Source organism: Schistocerca nitens, chromosome 4, assembly GCF_023898315.1.
Source record: "Schistocerca nitens isolate TAMUIC-IGC-003100 chromosome 4, iqSchNite1.1, whole genome shotgun sequence".
In the NCBI taxonomy this organism is placed as follows: Eukaryota; Metazoa; Arthropoda; class Insecta; order Orthoptera; family Acrididae; genus Schistocerca; species Schistocerca nitens.
Window position 1 is genome coordinate 594,827,874 of NC_064617.1, and position 22,832 is coordinate 594,850,705.

A 22,832-nucleotide genomic window follows, 5' to 3' on the forward strand; every position below is an offset into this window, starting at 1 on the left:
TGAACATTACGTAATATTTCCAAATTGTTCTTTTTATTCGAATCTCTCAGAAAATTAATATTAAAATCCCCAAAGACTATCATTTGTTTTCTTTTGACTGTTAACTCAGTTTCTAGTAGTAATATCTGAAAGTTTTCCAGTCAGGATCTGTTCACTGTAACAAATAGAAATTACTATTCCAGTAACAACAATTCACAAGCACAGGCTTTAAATTGCTGATACACACAGAAACTACTGGTGTAAATATATATCTGTACTGTTTTACACACATGACAACTACTTCTTTCTTCATATTTTCCCTTCAAAAACTGGGCTGCAGCTTTACAGTCCTCTGTGTTTAACATTCCTGTAATTCTGTGGTGCTCAGACAGGAGAACTACACTAAGACCGTGACTACCTGACACTCGATAAAATCTGGCAGACATGGCAGTTTATGATGCATCAGGAAATTTTCTTTGGCACAGATGACAGCACAATCTAACATCTTTGAGAAACATCGGAAGCATTCGTGTGGCATCTCATCAGTAACTATTGTCTGCCTCAATGAATGTATTCTCTCCAAGACAAACCTGTTGAATTGTTAGCTTCTAGTTGGTATCAACAGTTCTTCATTCAGTAGGCCTAAATTTACACTACTCTACATTTTTATCAGTGTTGTGAGATTTAATTTTATAGTTTTTTTGATAAAGTCAGTGTATTGCATCAATATTCACCTACTTATACACTGAAGAGCCAAAGTAACTGGTACACCTGCCTAATATCATGTAGGGCTCTGCGAGCATGCAGAAGTGCCAGAACCCAGTGTGGCATGAACTTGACTAATGTCTAAAGTAGTTGGAGGGGACTGGCACAATGAATCATGGAGGGCTGTCCATAAACCTGTAAGAGTACGAGGGGGTGGTGATCTCCTCTGAACAGTACACTGCAAGGCATCCCAGGTATGCTCAATAATGTTCATGTCTGGGAAGTTAACTGGCCAGTGGAAGTGTTTAAACTCAGAAGGGTGTTCCTGGGGCCACTCTGTAGCAGTTCTGGACGTGTGGGGTATCGCATAGTCCTGCTGGAAATGCCCAAGTCTGTTGGAATGCACAATGAACATGAATGGATGCAGGTGATCAGACAGGATGCTTATGTACATGTCACCTGACGGAGTCATATCCAGACGTATCAGAGACCTCATACCACTCCAACTGCACATGCCCCAAACCATCACAGAGCCTCCACCAGCTTGAGCAAACCCCTGCTGACAAGCAGGATCCATGGATTCACGAGGTTGTCTCAACACCCGTATATGCCCATCAGCTCTATACAATTTGAAACGAGACTCGTCTGACCAGGCAACATGTTTCCAATCATCAACAGTCCAATGTCAATGTCAATGGACCCAGGTAAGGCGTAAAGCTTTGTGTCATGCACTCATCAAGGGTACACAAGTGGACCTTCAGCTCTGAAAGCCCATATTGATGATGTTTTGTTGAATGGTTGAGATGCTGACACTTGTTGATGGCCCAGCATTGAAATATGCAGCAGTTTACCAAGGAGTTGCACTTCTGTCATGTTGAAGGAATCTATTCAGTTGTTATTTGTCTCATTCTTCCAGGATCTTTTTCTGGTCGCAGTGATGTCAGAGATTTGATGTTTTACTAGGTTCCTGATATTCACGGTACACTCATGAAATGGTCATATGGGAAATCCCCACTTCATTGCTATCTCAGAGATGCTGTGTCCCATTCCTCATGCGTCGACTATAACACTACATTCAGACTCACTTAAATCTTCATAACCTGCCAATTGTAGCTGTGGTAACTGATCTAACAGCTGCACCAGACACTTGTTGTCTTATATAGGCAATGCCGACCACAGTCCTGTATTCTGCCTGTTTATATATCTCTGTATTTGATTACGCATGCCTGCACCAGTTGCTTTGGCATTTCAATGTATGACTATCAAATAGCCTATAGCACAGTAAAATTTTTATACATACTGTGAATATGTTCTCCAAACAGAGCAAAAGTATGCCTACAACAGTAAAATGCTAACATTTGACGTTCACAATCCACTAAAAACTGGACGTCATTAGAAGACTGGAGAAAGGTGAGAAGTGAAACATTATTATGATTGAATTTGATATTGCATGTTCAACTATATACAGTATTAGAAGAACAAAACCAACAGCTTGAGAAATTTGTGTCAGAATTTGCATCTGTTAATGGGCTAGACATTAGGCAAACTGATGAGGGGAAGATGACGTCATCTAGAAGTTTGCGGGTGGCATTCGCAAGGCCCCAAGCTGAGTCTAAGATTACTTCCACCTACTTGTGTCAGACCCCTCCTGTTTTCTTTCCTGTCAGCCTCCCTTGGCCAACTCTTGTTTTTTCAACCCCACAGAATTAGGTTTCGAGACCTGAGTGTGACTTTCAGTTTCCTAACTCTCTCACCCCGTTTCTACGGGCTTTGATGCAGGACCCTAACCCAAGGTTGTGGGTGAACTCCCCATTGGAAGCTGCAGTGGAGCAGGAGGTCTTCGGTATGGCACATATGCTTAGTGAAAAAGACAACGTATCCAGAGTACCATGGCGACAGCACGGTTCAACTTGAACAAGTTGGCAACTTCTGCAACCCACTCAACTTCACACTCTGTGATCCATCACTCCTGTGGAAACCTTTGTTTGGGTTGAGAGAAAGCCATGAATGCTGGGCAAGTTCATGGTTTTTAAATAAGTCCCAGGTGATGCAGTGCCTATGGAGAGGATACTCCACTTGCTCCTGCAAAGGTGCAGACAACATAATGGGGATTTACAGTTGCTGGTTTTAAGCCCTGCGCTGAGGGATGTGTGTGCAGGCACCAGGGTAACTCTCATCAGTGGGATTGTCCATTGTGGCTAATTAACTAGTTAGCACCTGCCTCAAGCTAGGCCGCCTTTCATTTAGTAAGGTACTAGTCCATTCCCCACCTTGCAGTTATATGGGTGTATGGAGCAGTAAGCATCTTGCAGTGCTTGATACTAGGTTGGTTATTGAGACATCTGGAAAAAATCATAATAAAGTGGCTCATATGAATAAAACCAATAATTCAATAACACAATTTGACACCTGGAATGTCTATATTACCCACACATGACACTCCTACAGATACTGCCCCTGTAGTCAGAAAAACAGCCATAATTTACAGAGAACTGCTGCATTTTTGCACTGAGTGGCTGCATTACAGGAAACTCGTCTCTCAGGGAAAGGCAGCCTGTGTGAAGATAATTACATCTTTTTCTGGAAATGGAGAGAAATTGGAGAAAAATATGAGCATGGAGTTGGTTGGCATTGCAGAATAAAACAGTCTTCTTAGGTGCTGTGAATAATCAAAATCTATTTCTGAATGATTAACAACTTTGAGATTAAGGACATCGGGCACTGTCATATTAATCTCAGCATATGCTCCCACTATTAAAGTGCCACCTGAAGACAAAGACAAATTTTACAAAGATCTAAGGAAATACTTGAAGAATGTTTGTGGATCAGATAACCTCATGTTACTGGGAGACTTCAATGCAAGGATTGGGAATACACGGAACAAGTGGCCTGACTGCATTGACCCACATGGCACTGAAAATATGAACGAGAATGGGCAGCAACTGTTGAAACATTGCACCTCTCTTTTGCTCTGCATCACTAACACTTACTTCCGGAACAGAACCATGCACAAAGTAACATGGAAACACACACATTCGGGCGACTGGCATCAGATTGCTGTGCTTTTGTTAGCTAGTCATAGCTCATGTCACATGATCTCAGTAGCCAATGACAGCAGATATTCAGAAGATGTGACCAACATCACATCCTTAATCCTGTACATATCACAATGCTGATGATGATACTGATCAGTCTTTAGTTATGACCAAATCATGGTTCACACCAAAGAAGATTCACTCCGCTGAGAGCGTTTGTTGAAGAGTGGAGATCAACACCAATGCCAACCAAGATGATGCTCTACTTAAAAAGTTCAGAGAAGATAGCCCAGGTGAAAGTACATTTTCTTCAGTGCAAAGTCACAATATATTTTCCTCAGAGCTGTAAAAATAATCAATCTTTTGCATGGTAAAGGTTTTATACACCTGCATAGAACTTCCAGGCACTGTAGGAAAAAAAAAGAAAAAAAAAGAAAAAAAAAAGAAAAAAAATGTGTTTTGGAAAGATCTTTGAAACACAGCAGCATCTTCATTGCATATTTTCATATTACAGAAGAAGAAACACAAATTCCACCAAATACAGCACAGTAGCTTCCAAAGCATTGAAATCAAGATAGTGCTGTGCTTTTGTTAGCCAGTCACAGCTCAAGTCACGTGACCTCAGTAGCCGATGACAGCAGATATTCATAGCATAGGGTGAGATGTACTTAGTCAATAGCAACATCACTGTTCAGTAGTGTGAACACATGAATATCAGACGTAAAGTAAACAGTGAAACAGAGAAGAAAAAGCAGCAAATTGACGCATGGCACTTGATGTACAGCTAGCAAATAGTTCCAACTTGTCTTAAGTCAAGAAAGAGCTTTATCCCAGGACAGTACTGCTAGAAAGCTGACCTGAGACCCACTGCCCTACTTTATGGTTGGACCCCCTACAAAATACAAACCTGAGAGCAGCAACTACAGTATAGTACATGCAGAGCAGTAAATAAACTAGGAACATGAGTTGTAAAATGCAACGTAAATATGGTCAAGTGAGGGTACTCTGAAGATGACCGGAGTGTATGTAGAGAAACACAGATAGTTAAACATTTGCTTATTTGCCCAAGGATGGAGTTTGTTTGCACAGCAGAAGATTTATTTTTGTGCAATGACAAGACAATTAAAGCTCCAGAGTTTTAGAAGAAGAGAATTTAGATGTTCTTACCCAGACACAGAAAGTAAAGTAAGTAAGTGCACAAATAGGAAAAGTTAATGGCTTAAATTAATATACATACAGTATAGGTTCAACAAAAACCTAAGCTTTCACATATAATATTAGTCATCAAATTTTTCTGCTATTTTTATGAGGGTTTGGTTAAGTAGATCCTAAGAGTACAGCTTAAATTGTACCAGCTGAATATTTCTGACAGGCACAGTTATAATTTTCAATACTGTGCACCAAACATTTTGTTGATTATCTGACTGGATAAATGTTCTGTACAGCATTTCAATTTTTCCACAGAAAAGCCAATTACATGTGAAATGACTTGAAAAACTGAGCTTGCAATTTTTTCTGAAGGATAATTATACACTTTTCCCATTGTTTTTGCATAATTTGTATGCTATGAAAGAACTAAAAAAATATGAAAAACTAACCTTGGAGCTTTGCCTTTTATTAGTGTGTGGTATCTTTATGATATAACAAACAAAAAAGTGCCACTAAAATTTTGAATAATGGCATAAATGGCTAGTCTTCTGGGCCCAAAATATTTCTAAGCATCTGGTCCACAAAGTGTTAAGTTTTGACTGAGATTCAAGCAGTCTGTGATTTAAGAAATATACAACACATTCTCACAAGTAACATAGTTCATCTTCTGTGACAGGAAATTTACTTTGAAAATAGTGCTTCTCAATTCATCATTCACAATACTTCCCTGCAACATGTTAGAAATGTAAACAGCTGCAATATCATGCTCGTCGAAAGCAGTTTGTTGTTACGAAATACTGCATAGTCTTCGTTCCAAAGCCTTTGACATATTTTGCTCTCAGCAGATGTTTGTGTACTGTGTTTTGTTGTTGTAAATGGCACATTTTGTTTGCAACTAAAGTTTTATTTTGATATTATGCTCTCATTTATGTTTTACTGCTTCAGTGTTATTTTCCAATATCGGGCTGAAGTAAAATTCTTTGTTAGAGTATCAGTTCTTACTGATAAAAATTACAAAAAACTAACAGAAAACAAAAGTAGTGAAAAATTCCACGAATTCTAAAAAATTCCCAGCTTTTCCCAAATTTTTCCCAGATTTATCATTTATTGCAGAATCCACACTTGAGCATGATTTTACTGCACCTAGCTTCTCCAGGTCACTCCTGGTACTGTATTCTCTATTCTTGGTCAGGTTATAGCCAGCTCCCTTAAATATCAATACCTGCTCTTCTTCACTCAGACACCAAGTCACTGCCTTAATATCCTGCACTAGGTTTTAAAATGCTTGTGATCTGGTAGCATGATCACAATTTTTTCCTGCGTGTGCTGCCCTACTGCTCCCATGACTGCTACTTAGAAGAAAGGTCTTTTTTCTACTTAGCTTAGTTTCTGATCTGTCTCTTAAATTCTTATTAATGGTCTGTTGTGCTCTGTTTTGTTCTAGAGCTGAATGAGGCTCTTCTTCTTTAAAAAGCAGCAGGAGGCAAAATATGTTCTTTAGTTAAACAATTACAGAACTATGCAAACTACTCCACCTTCCTCCCTTTCCTGTTAACTTTGCCCACATCACAATTACCTTTTTCCTCCCTTATCTCCTCTAATTCAATTTTCACTGTCTCTATTTCTACCTGATGGGTACAAATCTTTGCCTCTTGTACTGTGATCTTCCTATCTTCTACACAGAATGTACATATCCATGGGTGAGCCTCAATGAGAATCCTTTATTTTGGCCCACAGTGATCATCCCCCATGGAACCATAATTCATAGTCCCCACACACACACATCACAAACTGTAAACTAACATGAGCCCATATGCAAAACATCTTGTACATTTGTTACTATCATAAATAATTAACCCATCATCCAGTTTTATATATTAGGGTCATTCAAAAAGAAATGAGGTGGAGGCTATAAAATGAAAAATGTTAAAGGGACCATAATGCTATTGCCTATGGAAGAGAGTATGGTCTCTATAAGAGCACTGAGGTCCCAGACTCAGCACTAAATGGACATGGGCGCAAACTCACATGAAGACAAAGTGAGCATGTCCAAACTTCGACCATCCACTGTACCTACTCAATCATTTTCAAAATAGAGGAGTGGAGGCTTCAAAAGAAGAGCGAAGGGGTGTAAAGGACTCCTTCCTAAATATCCAGTTCATTGATGACATATTTGCTATCTGGATTGAAGGTGAGGACACGCTATCCACATTCCTCCAGAACCTCAACAACTTTTCCCCCATTCGCTTCACCTGGTCCTACTCAACCCAACGAGCCACCTTCCTGGATGTTGACCTCTGCCTCGAAGATGGCTACTTCAGTACCTTTGTCCATATCAAACCTACTAACCACCAGCAATACCTCGACTTCAACAGCTGCCACCTATTCCACCTATTCCATACCAAGAAGTCCGTTCCATACAGCCTATCCACCCATGCTGTCGCTTCTGCAGTGAAGAGCAGTCCCTCTCGAAATACACCGAGGGTCACACTGAAGCCTTCACTGACTATAATTATCCTCCTATCCTTGTACAAAAACAGATCTCCTGTGCCTTATCTTTCCATTCTCCCACCACCTTCCAAAGCCCCACCATCTGGCCACAGAGGACCATTCCCTTCGTAACTCAGTACCACCCAGGCCTGAGCAACTGAATTACATTTTCCACCAGGGTTTCGATTACCTCTCGTCGCGCCCTGAAATGAGAAATGTCCTGCCCACTATCCTTCCCACCCCTCCCACAGTGGTATTCCACCATCCATCAAACCTAATCAATATACTCATCCATCCTTACACAACCCTTGCTCCCAATCACTTACCTTATAGCTCATACCCCTGCAATAGACCTAGATGCAAGACATACATCCTCCCACCACCACATACTCCAGTCCGGTCACTAACATCACCTATCCCATCAAAGGCAGGGCTACATGTGAAACCAGTCATGTGATTTACAAGGTATGTTGCAACCATTGTGCTGCATTCTATGTGGGTATGACAACCAACAAGCTGTCTGTCTGCATGAATGGCCACCGAAAAACTGTGGCCAAGAAACAAGTGGATCACCCTGTTACAGAACATGTTGCCAAACATGATATCCTTCATTCCAATGACTGCTTCACAGCCTGTGCCATATGGATCCTTCCCACCAACACCAGCTTTTCTGAATTTTGCAGATGGAAACATTCTGTGCAATACATCCTACATTCCCGCAACCCTCCTGGCCTCTACCTTCATTAGTTGGTGTCCTCACCCATCCAGCCCCTTCCATGTTCCCATTCCAGCATTACACAGCCGTCATTCCACCACCACGCTCAGTCGTTTTTTATTTATTTTTTTATTAATTTATTTCTCTCTATTTCTGTCCTTCTCCGATACTTCCCCCCCCCCCCCCCCCCGCCACCACTCCCCTGCCTGTCACACAAGCTGCAGCACTTCACTGTCAGCTGTTCCCACCATGCTATCCCTACCCCTCTCAACCCCAGCCTCCTCCTTTCCCCCACCCTGTCACTACCCCCATCATGCACTAGTGGTGTTGCTCGCAGTGTGGTTTCAGTTGCCTGAGACTGCAGTCATGTGGGTGAGTTGTGTTTGCGTGAGTATGTGTGTGCTTATGTGTGTCTATTGTTGACAAAGGGCATTGACCAAAGGCTTTAAGAGTGAAAATCATTTTGTTGTGCCCACCTGCAACTCAGCACCTCTGCTATAGTGGATAGCAACTTTCCTTCTCATAATATAGTAATATTGTGAAAAGGATAGATAGCTACTCACCATACAGTCGAGATGTTGAGTCACAGACAGACACAACAAAAAGACTACAAAATATGTAAGCTTTGAAGCAGAAGGCCTCTTTCTTAAAAAGGCCTTCTGGCTAAAAGTTTACATGTTTAGTAATCTTTTTATTGTGCCTGTCTGTGGCTCAACATCTCCATTATATGACCAGTAACAATCTCTCTTTCCATAATATTGTACACAAATCAAAAAATGTTTTGCATCACCTCTGTTCCAAGAGTTCCGGAAGCTGTACAGAAAATTGGAATAGAGATCAACATAAACATCATTTCTGACCTTTTTATTGCTCATGAAAACCACACATTGCATGTTGTACCACCATACAGTGAGACCAACAGAGGTGGTGGTCCAGATTGCTGTACACACCAGTACCTCTAACACCCTGCATCACATCCTCTTGCATTGATGCATGCCTGTATTCATTGTGGCATACTATCCACAAGTTCATCAAGGCACTGTTGGTCCAGATTGTCCCACTCCTCAATGGTGATTTGGCATAGATCCCTCAGAGTGGTTGGTGAGTCACGTCATGCATAAACAGCCCTTTTCAATCTATACCAGGCATGTTTGATAGGGTTCTTGTCTGGAGAACATGCTGGCCACTCTAGTTGAGTGATGTCGTTATCCTGAAGGAAGTCATTCACAAGATGTGCACGATGGGGTTGCGAATTGTCATCCATGAAGATGAATACCTCATCAATATGCTGCCCATATGGTTGCACTATCGGTAAGAGGATGGCATTCACGTATCATACAGTTATTACAGTGCCTTCCATGACCACCGACGTCCTGTGGCTACACGAAAAGCATTATTCAACATGGTGGCATTGCTGTCAGGGTTCCTCTGATCCATAATCTGTATGTAGTGGTCATCCACTGCAGTAGTAGCCCTTGGGCGGGCTGAGCAAGGCATGTCATCGACAGTTCCTGTCTCTCTGTATCTTCTCCATGTCTGAACAACATCGCTTTGGTTCACTCTAAGATGCTTGGACACTTCCCTTGTTGAGAGCCCTTCCTGGCACAAAGTAACAATGCAGACACTATTGAATCACGGTATGGTTGAACTACAGACAACACGAGCCGTATACCTCCTTCCTGGTGGAATGACTGGCTGTCAGACCCCTCCACCTAATAGGCACTGCTCATGCATGTTTGTTTACATCTTTGGGCAGGTTTAGTGACATCTCTGAACAGTCAAAGGGACTGTGTCTGTTATACAATATCCATAGTCAACAACTATCTTCAGGAGTTCTGGGAACGGGGTGATGCAAAACTTTTTTTGATGTGTGTACATAACATTATATATGTAATGAACAGACAAGGTAAATTAATTCATATCTTGTGTGCAAGAGGAGCAGAGTCAAAAGTTAAGATTCTTAGACAACATAGTCATTATGGAAAAAGTAAAGAAACAAAATAAATTAATTCTTATCTTGTGTGTAACAGGAGCAAATCAAATGTTAGGATTCGCAGACAACATAGCTCTTATGGGCAAAGGTGGATAAGAACTGGCTGATGTGTTGAAAGAAATTAGCAGCATGCCTAGCACACAACATGGCTCAAGGATAAACAAAGCATGGAGATGATAAGAGTAGTAAAAAGAAGAATAACAACAAGCCTAACATAAAAATATGGAATGACACATTAGTGAAAAATACTAACAAAGAATAGAGGGGCTGGCCAGTACTTACCTCAGCTCAGTACAGCCGATAGATACACAAAAAAAAGAACCAAAAATTTAAAAATTAACGTTCCTAGCTTTTGGAACAAATGTTCCTTCATCAGGGAGGAGAGAGGGGAAAGAAAGGGAAGAAGGGAAAGTAGATTCAGTTACTCACAACCCAGGTTATGAAGCAACAGGGAAAGGAAAACAGGGAGGTTAGCAAGGATGGAGGCATGGTTGTCAGAGGGAAGCCAAAGATATTCTACTGTAAGTACTGTGCCAGCTTCAAACCAAAGAGGAAGCATACAGAGTAAAGAAGCTGGCACAGTACTTACAGTAGAATATCTTTGGCTTCCCTCTGACAACCATGCCTCCATCCTTGCTACCCTCCCTGTTTTCCTTTCCCTGTTGCTTCATAACCTGGGTTGTGAGTAACTGAATCTACTTTCCCTTCTTCCCTTTCTTTACCCTCTCTCCTCCCTGATGAAGGAATATTTGTTTCGAAAGCTAGGAACGTAAATTTTTAAAATTTTTGGTTCTTTTTTTTTTTTGTGTATCCATCAGCTGTACTGAGCTGAGGTAAGTACTGGCCAGCCCCTCTATCTCTTTGTTAGTATTTGTTTCACATCTTTATATGAGATTTTCCATTAATCATTTACATTAGTGAAATAGTTCACTTACCTGGGCAACAACATTAGGCAGGGTGGCCATAAAAACAAGGAAGAACCAGTGGTAGACTGACACAAATGAAGAAAGCTTAAATAGAAAAAGAGGCCTGTTGATATGGAAACAAGGAGTAAGTCACTGAAAGTGTTCATTTATAGTACATCATTGTATGGAAGTAAGAGGTATAGTGTTGGGGATCCAGAGAAAAAGAGACTGGAAACATTTAAATGTGGTACTACTGAAGTATGTTAAAAATTAAGAGGAAAAATGAAGTATGAGATAAAGAAATACTATAAAGAGCAGATGAGGAAAGGAGTGATGAAGAGAACAGTTAATGGTGTGGTTAGGTGTTCTTGCAATGGAATCAAGGAATGCTTAACTTGGTGCCAGAAAGGACAACCATGGAGGAAAAAGGCAGAGGCAGGCAAAGATTAGAGTATGCAAAAAAGATTTTAGTGTATGTTCTGCGAGCAGTTACACATAGAGATGAACACAGTAGGAATTAGGGCGGCCAGCATCAAAACAGTCAAAATACTAATGACCTTTAAAAAAATCTTGACACATTTATAAAGTATAAATTAAAACTGCACAACCAGCCAGAAGAATTGTTTTCAACCGTTTAGACACAGAAGAGCTTGACACATTGAATGTAAGCTCGTGAATTTGTAGGAAGTCTGATATAAACAAGACAGTGTCACAAGTCTAAAGATGAGTGTACTACATTTCAATTGCAAAAAGATAATAGTCTTTTATAATTTACATCAGTGGTAGTCATCCAGGTCACCTAGTGCCCACTAGTGGGTTTTCCAGCTTTCACAGTTGACAGATGGTGGTAGAAGTTTTAAAAACATTTTCATTAGGTTTTCTTACAATATTGTCATAAACTATTTGGTAAATGCTTAACTTGCTGTAACTCTGGTTTTATAAACTTTATAAAGATACGTCACTATGGTACTTTATAAAACATTATTATTGTGGAACTAGTGGGCAGTTAGAAAATTTTACTACTAACAGAGATACAAAAGTGGACAGTAGGTAAAAAATGTTGACTGCCCTGATTTACAGTGTATACATGTCGATTACCAGATGAAAAAGTTACCTTAATAAATCCTTTCTTTGCTGCAGCCTGTTTGGCGCTTTTTGTTAGATCACCCAAGGTACTCTTTCCAACATATGTCAAATCCTCAAATGTATTCTTGCTGACACCAGCTGCAGTCTTACTAGCTTCCAGAGCTGTCTTAGATGCTTCTTGGACGGATTTTGAAGCCTCTTCAGCTGCTTTTTTGGCCTGGATAGTAAGCTGCATATATACATACATAAACATCATGAGAATGGAATATAAAACAACAATGCTGCTAATAATTTTATTTCTACACTTTAATAAACATTCTGTACATTTTAAGATCTACTTGTACAACATCTGACTGGGAAATTAAATATGTGTCACCTTGTTATTCACATCCTTGTCATTTAAAACACAAATTTTGTTTTGATTTGTCCAGATCTATATTTACATTGCACTGTACAATCACTTACAGTGTGTGGTGGAGAGTTCTTCTGGTACCACTATTAAGGAACCTCCCCTTCCCTGATACATTTGTGAATGATGCATGGCTGGAATGACTACCTGTGGTGCTCAACACCCCTCTTCTTGTGTCTCCTACTGGAGTTCACTGAGCATCTCCAAAATGCTCATTAAACAATCCCTTGCAAAAACATGGATATTCAAGAAGTGTTCTGTAAGCCACTTCTTTTGTGGATGAATTAAATTTCCATATGATTCCTCTAGCAAATCTCAGCCTGGTATCTTATTTTCCTGCAATTAGTTTTATATGATCATTCCACTTTACATCACTATGGACGAAGTAGGCTACTCCTGAAATCATCTTTCCATTAGACAAATTCAGCCCATTATATCTGGTAGGTAGTCCTGAAGCAAGTCACAAATCCAGTCCTACATTTAGTAAGCTCTTAATTTGTTCACTAAATGACAGTGTGGAACTGCAATGGATGTCTTCTTAAAGTAGAGGAACACAGCATCAACATGGGCAGCACTATCTATGGCACCCCGGCTCTCAAGGACAATCAGATACTGAGATTAAATCTGAAAGCCCTCTTTTTGTGGAATCCATGTTGATTTTTATAAAGGGGATTTCTGTTCTCCAAAAGCATCATAATTCATGACCATGAAATTCCTTCCATAATTCTACAACAGACAGGGTTCAGCAAACTGAGCTTATATAATTATGTGCATCAGTCCAAAGACCCTTCTTGGAAATCGGAATGAGCAGTGTTGCCAAATGCTTGGTAGTCGGCTTTGTTGCAACAATCTATGATAAAGTCCTGTTAGGAAAGTAGCAAGTTTTTTAGCACAAAACCTGTAGAATCCCGTAGATATCTTATACAGCTCAGATGCCTTGCAACAGTTTAGTGATTTTAGCTGACTTTCTGTTCCATAATCACATACCTCAATATCTTCCATTTTAGAACTTGTGTGTTGAGTTAAAGGAGTAACATGATATAAAATAGTAAAATAATTTTAGAACACCAAATTCAGTATTTCACCCTCCTGTCATCTTCCATTTTGGAGACAGTATAGCACTAAGAAATTGAATGTATGGTTTCTATCTGTTTAAGTACGAAAAAAACTGCAAAATTTTATGTGAAAATGAATGGAAAGCTTCTTGCATTGATCTCCTTAAGCTCATAATTTTTTTATGTTCAGCTTATGTTTTTCAGTTACGCTTTGACTTCGGTTAAATTTGTGATGAATCTCTCTTTGTTCATGGTTACTGAACCACAGGGGTCTTTCTCACCCCTCAGCTTTGCTTGGTACATACCTGTAAAACATGTATTGCACACTGATTCAGTATTTTATTGTTTTACACTACACTGCACTCTTATATTCCATCCAGAGTGTGTTATTTCTATCTGCACTATAGAGAAAAAGGAGGTTAATTTCACTCAATGCTTAAAATGACTTCATGGTTGGGTGATATCACACAAACTCTCTTCAGACACTTTCTGTTTCTGTTGACATTGGCCTCCTTCTATATTATAAAAAGCTATTGTTAGCAAGAGCACAAGACTACAGTTTCTGTAAAAAATGTGGTGTAAACCCAATTCACTTTTCCAAATGTTACATCAGGAACCTCAGACAACTTACAAAACTGGGTCTAGGGCAGTTGCAAAATTGTTACACAGTTCTCTTTGTGTTTAAAAACTTTTTTCAGAGCAAATTTATTCCAATTATTAACAATTACAAGTAATTTGCTTTCACTGTTGGCAAAAATATTAACAAACTTCTGATACTTTTTAACTTTTTATCATATTTTCAATGTTTTTCATGCTGTCCAGCAAGTACTCTCTGATCAGAGGTGCTAGCTGACATTTCCATAACTCTTCCCATTTCCTAAGCTTCACCGGTCCTTCTCCTTCACTCCTCTTTCTTTTCCTACAACCCTTCTGTCAGAACAAGGAGCCACTGGCTCCAAAACGTTGCATGTTTCCACATCTTTTATCTGTTTTTTCCAGCTGGCATTTGGTGAGTACAATTTTTATTTATTCATATTATATTTCAATCACATTAAACTGATAACAAAATGTTAATGAGTATATCATAGAGACTGAGAATCAATTACTGTTCTTTCTTTTTTACAAAAACAAATTATTCATCAAAATCAATATGTTAGTTAAATTCAGAAACCAAAAGGTCATAATATGCTTAGGGGTAGGCTCCAAATCTTCCAGAAAATTATCAGTGAGACATATGAAATCATAAAACACAATGAGAACTTTAAGTACTAATGGGGGATGATAAATCATATCCAACCACAAAAAACGGAATAACCAAAGAACCTTCTAAGCAATAGCATATATACAACTATAGACAAAATTTAAAGCACATACTGAATAAACTGCAATGCTCAAATAATGGAAATTATAGGAGTAATCAACCACTATATTTTTACCCATATCAGAGAACGTTTAAGTGATTTATCTAAATAGAAAATAGCTTTCAAAGGTTTTCATACAATGAGTTCAATAAAATCACAAGTTTCAAAGCAGCATATAGTTATATAAGAGTTCTTGCATACTTCATCAATCAGATATAACTACAGAATTAGAAATGAATAGTATGCCCCCCTCCCCCCTTCCAGATGAAGTGTGTAATCTTGAGGTCAACTGGGTAGACTTACCAGAATTTAGTATTACTTTTATTTCAACCTATAGGACTACAAGATTAGCAACAACTAAACATTTCCTATAGACCAATTCTGTCATCTGGTAGATTACTTCACTAAAAGCTCAAAATAGTAACTGATTACAACTTCAATTCTATAAATGAAATGATACAACTCAGATGTCCTCAACCAAAAGTTTTGTTTGAATACTATACTGCTTTACGAGGTATTGTTGTATTTGAGGTGGTATGTTTCTGCCTTCCTGTGACTTTCAAAGTGATTTACCTGCCCAGTTATAGGAGGAACAATAGTTTACTGTAGACTCCCAACTATAGTGCAACTTGCTATTTTTCACATACAAATCATTGCCAGAGGTAAAATAAGAGATAAAAGACAGAAAGAAATTATATGACTGACTGGGGGTAGAATCCAGAATATGGCAATGTATTCAAATTCATTGCTTTAATGGCCATTAAATATTATTTTAAATTAAATTTCTTTTAATCCTTCTCATAGTAAATGCTCAACCTGAAACCTGTACTGATAATATTATAACCAATTATCTGTCTTAAGATTAGAGTAAATTCTTTTTTGGTTTAGGGGTTTACAATTATTCAATACTGCTGTCTGAAATTCCAGAAGTAAACAGGAAAGTCCTTGTCCACAGTATCTCAAGTGGTGACAATTTTGGCATGTTCTTACACTTGTGGGAATGTTCTATAAAACCTTTCTATCTAAAACCTATTCTGAGAAAATGACAAGTAAATTAAAATATGCTGCTTGACAAAAAAAAGTTAAGCACCCAGAATGGAAAGAGAAATCTAAATAAATTTTCACAGTTTGACAGATTATGTGATGTTATTTCAATGATTACAAATTACAGTCAAATTTACAGAGAACTTAGCAGCATGAAATCACTTGTGATGTTATAAGCCTCCTCCATCCTGAATGCACACACTGTTTCAGTTGGGCACAATGTCATAAAGCTATTGTATCCTCTCCTGAGGCAAGCTCACCCACAACTGTTGTGACTTGTCTTTAATATCTTCGATACTAGCACTGGGACAGAGTTGATGTTCAAACTGACCTCACACATGTTCTATTGGGGACTGATCTGTGGGTCTTGCTGGCAATGGAATACCTCAATATGACGCAAACAGTTCAGAGAGACCTAACATGAGGATGCAGGATATCAGTGACATACTGATGCACTGTCAAGAGTTTTCTCAATCATTACCAGCCATGACCTGACGTCATATCCAATGGCTCCCTGCTTCATGACGTCAGGGGTAACACCACTATGTCTCTCCAAAACATTAGAAGAAAATAGGACCTCTTCCCAGGTTGCGGATTATTCCCCAATGATGGTCATTCATGGTAGTGTAGAACTGAAATTCATTGTTTAACACAATGCAATCAGCAGTTCATGATTCCCTGATATGGCATCACTCCAAAAAAAGCTGTTTGTGTTGTAGTGTTAATGGCAATCTACACATGGAATAGTAATTCCATTATACAGCTGCTGCTACTCTCAAACAACTGTGTGGGATGACCCAAAACATTGCAGGGAGTCCATTGCTTGTTCTCAGATGGTGCGCATAGATATCAAATGCTTGGTGCACAATATGGATATCTCCCCTTGTTGTGCTCAAATGCAGTCAACCACAACCTCGATGACAAGTATGCCTTCCCTCAGGTTCCCATGCAGTTCAACATGGGGCCACTGTCACATCTGAATGCCCCACAGATCTGCATACTGGATAATTCGACCAGTTGGTTGAATGGAGACCCACAATGACGCCCCTTTCAAACTCTTCAGGTGCTGAAAATTCCGTCTCACAAGAGCATGTAGCATCTCCATGTCCTTTGCAGTGATCACTCAATATCTGACACTATTTATGTCTGTTACATACCCTACCAGATCTGGTAATAACACTAAACATAAACAACCCTAATGCACTCTGGTGACCTTTCTATCTGTCACAGATAACTGCAGCTCTAATCCTTTACATACTTGCTGATGGTGTATATGTGTAGGATGTTACATTGATATCTGACCGTGTCTTTTGGGTGCTTCACTTTTTTTAATCAGGCAGTGTATCTCATCCAACACACAAAATCTCTAGTGCTAAAACAGACAGACTTTAATTATAAGGCTTTGTTTCTGGAATAATTTTGGTAGGCTTTAGTACCAAATGTGGGAGAAATTTCCACTCTTCAAAATACACCCTTTCAGCTCAAATCCAATATAAAAACTTGTTTAAAGAATAGAGTACTGACTCAATAGCTAAACAAAATAATTTCATTTCTGAATTTGTATGAATGTTATCTGTAATTATTATATTTTATGTTATTATGGAAAATGTAATTGATTTGCATTTTACCATACAGTAAATAATTTGTTGGCAAATCACCTCGCCTCACTCTGAAAATGGCTGGATGGTATTCAGCCGAAATATTAGAAGAAGAAGTCGAATTTATGTGGCTGCACACTGAAATTTTATGGACCAGTCTTTGCACCGCAAAAATATGAAGATGCACAATTTGTTGGCAATTTCCTATGAGACTCTATAAACAGGTGTAGTACATCTACATCTACATCTACATCTATACTCCGCGAGCCACCTTACGGTGTGTGGCGGAGGGTACTTATTGTACCACTATCTGATCCCCCCTTCCCTGTTCCATTCACGAATTGTGCGTGGGAAGAACGACTGCTTGTAAGTCTCCGTATTTGCTCTAATTTCTCGGATCTTTTCGTTGTGATCATTACGCGAGATATATGTGGGCGGTAGTAATATGTTGCCCATCTCTTCCCGGAATGTGCTCTCTCGTAATTTCGATAATAAACCTCTCCGTATTGCGTAACGCCTTTCTTGAAGTGTCTGCCACTGGAGCTTGTTCAGCATCTCCGTAACGCTCTCGCGCTGACTAAATGTCCCCATGACGAATCGCGCTGCTTTTCGCTGGATCATGTCTATCTCTTCTATTAATCCAACCTGGTAAGGGTCCCATACTGATGAGCAATACTCAAGAATCGGACGAACAAGCGTTTTGTAAGCTACTTCTTTCGTCGATGAGTCACATTTTCTTAGAATTCTTCCTATGAATCTCAACCTGGCGCCTGCTTTTCCCACTATTTGTTTTATGTGATCATTCCACTTCAGATCGCTCCGGATAGTAACTCCTAAGTATTTTACGGTCGTTACCGCTTCCAATGATTTACCACCTATGGCATAATCGTACTGGAATGGATTTCTGCCCCTATGTATGCGCATTATATTACATTTATCTACATTTAGGGAAAGCTGCCAGCTGTCGCACCATTCATTAATCCTCTGCAGGTCTTCCTGGAGTACGTACGAGTCTTCTGATGTTGCTACTTTCTTGTAGACAACCGTGTCATCTGCAAATAGCCTCACGGAGCTACCGATGTTGTCAACTAAGTCATTTATGTATATTGTAAACAATAAAGGTCCTATCACGCTTCCTTGCGGTACTCCCGAAATTACCTCTACATCTGCAGATTTTGAACCGTTAAGAATGACATGTTGTGTTCTTTCTTCTAGGAAATCCTGAATCCAATCACAAACCTGGTCCGATATTCCGTAAGCACGTATTTTTTTCACTAAACGTAAGTGCGGAACCGTATCAAATGCCTTCCTGAAGTCCAGGAATACGGCATCAATCTGCTCGCCAGTGTCTACGGCACTGTGAATTTCTTGGGCAAATAGGGCGAGCTGGGTTTCACATGATCTCTGTTTGCGGAATCCATGTTGGTTATGATGAAGGAGATTTGTATTATCTAAGAACGTCATAATACGAGAACACAAAACATGTTCCATTATTCTACAACAGATTGACGTAAGTGAAATAGGCCTATAATTATTCGCATCTGATTTATGACCCTTCTTGAAAATGGGAACGACCTGTAGTTGTCATTACACATTCAACAGCAAACAGTCACGTTGAGTCTCCTCCGAACAACATTCAGTTTCCTCCAAGCAGTGAGTCATAGCCAGACATTCAGTCATAACCAATTACTCATGGTTAAGCAAAGTGCTATGAAGACCTTATGTTAATATGTGTGGTTTTATTTGCCTGAGACTGCAGTCATGTGTGAGTTGCATTTGTGTGTGTGTGTGTGTGTGTGTGTGTGTGTGTGTGTGTGTGTGTGTGTGCGTGCGTGCGTGCGTGCGTGCGTGCGCGCATGCATGTGTGTACATTGTTGACAAAGCCTTAGTGGCTGAAAGCTTTCGTTGTGAGAGTCTTTTTGTTGTGCCTATCTGCGACTCAGCATCTTCACTATATGGTGAGTAGCAACTTTCCTTCTCGTAATACTGTTATGTTAATATTGCCACTCGTAGAATTATGTTAGACTTATGACTTATGGCTTATAAGTTTTTTTTATGAACACTGGTCAATGTGAAACTGCAATCTGATTGCCCTCTTAGAGTGGTTGATGAAATAAATACATTGTAAAGTACTTCATGTATCTGCAGAGTTAATATGTTCATTGAAAATTCCTATTATCAAGCACTAATCAGTGATCAAGGCCAAAAGACCACTTCAAATGAAGCTAGCAGGTAATTAATGTTACATGCTGATAATGGATTTCCTCATGTGTCACATCAGTATTTAAGGAATGGTGCTGGCCTGTATTATCCCAACTGATAAATATCATATGCCATTTCTTAATATGTATTCACCTTAATTTATATATGCTATTTGAATTATTGATAATCAGCTGTCAGCTTTTAACTTATCACAGTAATTCAAAACCCAATTACAGAAAGAAAATAATACTGTAATGAAACAATTGTGAGATGATTTTTTTCTCTTCTGCTTAACTGCAGACATTTTGCATGCAGTATCATCAATGTCCATTTTTAATCAGCTTACAATCATCATAAAGTAATGTATGGAAAATAAATTCAACATATTTTAGCAGCAAAATATTTTTAAATGTCAAGTCATTAGTTTTCTTACTGCCAAGCAAAATGCTTTCAAACTGAAGTGATTGCAGATATATCTAGAGAAAAGCTAAATTTCTGCTTGCATGCAAAAATCTCCTTTTCATTTGAAACTATCAGTGTAAAACAAAAAGAATTTCTGTATCAAAGATAATCATTTTGGGTATTAATAATTGCCAATATTGTTAATGATCCAGACAGTTCCCAATTGTATTAGTAAAGTACTGTACACGATTTTATCATTATGTTTTCACTATCTATAAAATAAAAACAAGCAGTAGCAAAAAATGTTATACATCTTCATGTTTCAGGGCATATGAGACGTTAATTAACTGCACAGCACTAAAGAAAAGGCTTCTTGCTTAACCAACATAAGGATACTGGTTCATATATGTCAATACAATTATACATTTCAAGGGAAATCTGGTTTCTGAATGTGTACTAAAGATTTTATTTGCACTTTACGTGTATCTGAAATTACAGTGATATAAAATTACAAAAATTGCTTCTGCCACTACAACAGAAAACAAAAGAAAAACTAATGTAACCAAATAAATGGTTAACTAACATCATTCATCAAATATTCTTTTTCTAGCTACTTGTGCACACTACCAGTATTCACTTGGAATATTATTGTATTTCATAACTATATTAACTCCTCCTTCTAAGGAAATCATATAACTCACTACTGCCACTCAGATGGGATAATGATTCAGATGTGTGGCAGTGCTATTAAGCACATTCCATGATTGCTATAATGTGAACCTTTGCATTGGAATTACATTACCTGTTCAAGAGGTGCAAATAAACTTCCCTCTTCATGAGTTGCCTCATTGATTTTTTCTTTGGCTTGTAGTTTCAACTTCAGTGATCAAAAAATTAGAAGGCACCAGAAACAGAGAATGTGAAATACAAACAACTTCAGAATATTTGAGACACAGATCACATACTTCTTTAGCAGTGTGTTAGAATACCAGTATAAGAAAACATAAAGTAAGATGAGAATTTCAGATACAAGTCTCATTGTTGTATTCATCTTTATTTAGGTCTACATACATTTATTTCAGTACATTACATGGACTATGAGGGGTAGTTATACAGTTTTCTATAATCTCAAAAAATAAAATTATATATGCAATTTTTTGTTTGTTCGAAGGTACATATTTGCAGTCCTAGTACAGGGAAGTCCCTGTGCCACAGCACCATAGCAAACCACTTAAGGGGGCAAAACAAACTACCGGTGTTGATTGGAAAAGAGGATTATCATGTTACATATACTCATTTTTGTGTCTGACAAGGTCTCCGTGCCTGATAATTGGTGTATCATAATTGAAGAAATAGTGTAAAAAGTGAAGATAAGTAATTAATTAGTTTTCAACATCTTTCACGGCATTCTGAACATGACAAAACTCTCATAAATTGTCACATCAACTTTCAACATGTTGCATGACATTTTGAAGATGACAGAGGTCACCACTCTCTGCGTTCCACACTGGCTCACACATATTCAAAAAGCTAACCAAACTGAGGCAGCAGTGGAAATGTTGTAGCAGTGTTGGGCCACATCAGATCATTTCTTTAGCTGCCAAAAGACAGATTTCTATAATCAAGGTCTCTGCCAAGTCATCTATCATTTGGAAAATTGTAAAACACTGATGGGAGAACATGTGCAGAAGGAATAACACCATGGTAGCAGCTTGTTTTTTCGATGTGACAATTAAAACTTTATGACTACCCCTCATATAGCAAGCATGTTATATTCAATAAATCTATGAGCACTGCCTAATGCTCCCTTTTAAACTTTCAACAATATCTGTTTCTTTAATTTATTCATGTTGTATCTTCTGAATATCCTATCTTTCTGCAATCTGTTCAGTTTTAATTGCAGTTCATAATTAATAAATTACGATCAGAGTTCATATATGGACTTGAAATGTTTTGTATTTAAAACCTAGTTTCCAAAAATCTTACCATTATAAATCTATGCAATCCTCTCTGGTTTCTATTGGTCTCTTTCACATAGACAACTTTCTTTCATGATTCTTTAACCAAATGCTATTGATGATGAAACTGCACTTTGTACAGAATTCTAGTAGGAGGCTTCCCCTCCCATTCCTTTCTTCCAGTACCACATTCTCCTACTATTTTTCTCTCACTTATTTTCCTCATTTAAATTTTCATCTCCCTTAACTATCAGAATAAATTATTTTGTCTCATTAAACATTTTTCCAATTTCTTTGGCACCTGCAGAGCTAGTAGGCATACAAACTTGCACTACAGTGGCAGTTGTTGGTTTCGTATTTATCTTGGCTACAATAATGTGTTCACTATGTTGTCCATAGTACCTTCCTACTCTCTGAGTCATTATTAGACTCACTGCTGAATACTTCTGTTTGACTTCTTTTTGATAACGCTGTACTCATCTAGCTGGACGTTCTGCACTTCCTGTCACAATATCTAACTTCAATCTATCCATTCTCTAATCTTCATACCTAATTAAGGAATATAACTTTCTGCTCTCTGTATATTTTGTTCTTCCTGATGACATCTTTCTGAATATTCCATGCTCAGAGATTTAAATGGGGGGTTAGGGGTATTTTATCTCTAGAATATTTTACTCAAGACGATACTATCATCATTTAACCATACAACAGACTGCATGTCATCAGGAAATATAACAGCTGTAGCT

At 38.5% G+C, this 22,832-nt stretch overlaps 1 protein-coding gene across 1 annotated transcript in view; it reads right to left on the reverse strand.

The window, feature by feature from the left end:
- Nucleotides 1-22,832, reverse strand: part of LOC126251375 (MAP kinase-activating death domain protein) — a 595,744-nt gene that overhangs the window by 326,792 nt on the left and 246,120 nt on the right. Inside the window, exons 18-19 of the mRNA XM_049951759.1 lie at nt 20,931-21,005; nt 12,086-12,286 (exon numbers count right to left, since the gene is read on the reverse strand). Coding sequence (XP_049807716.1) covers nt 12,086-12,286; nt 20,931-21,005 — 276 coding nt within the window. The remainder of the gene's footprint in view (nt 1-12,085; nt 12,287-20,930; nt 21,006-22,832) is intronic.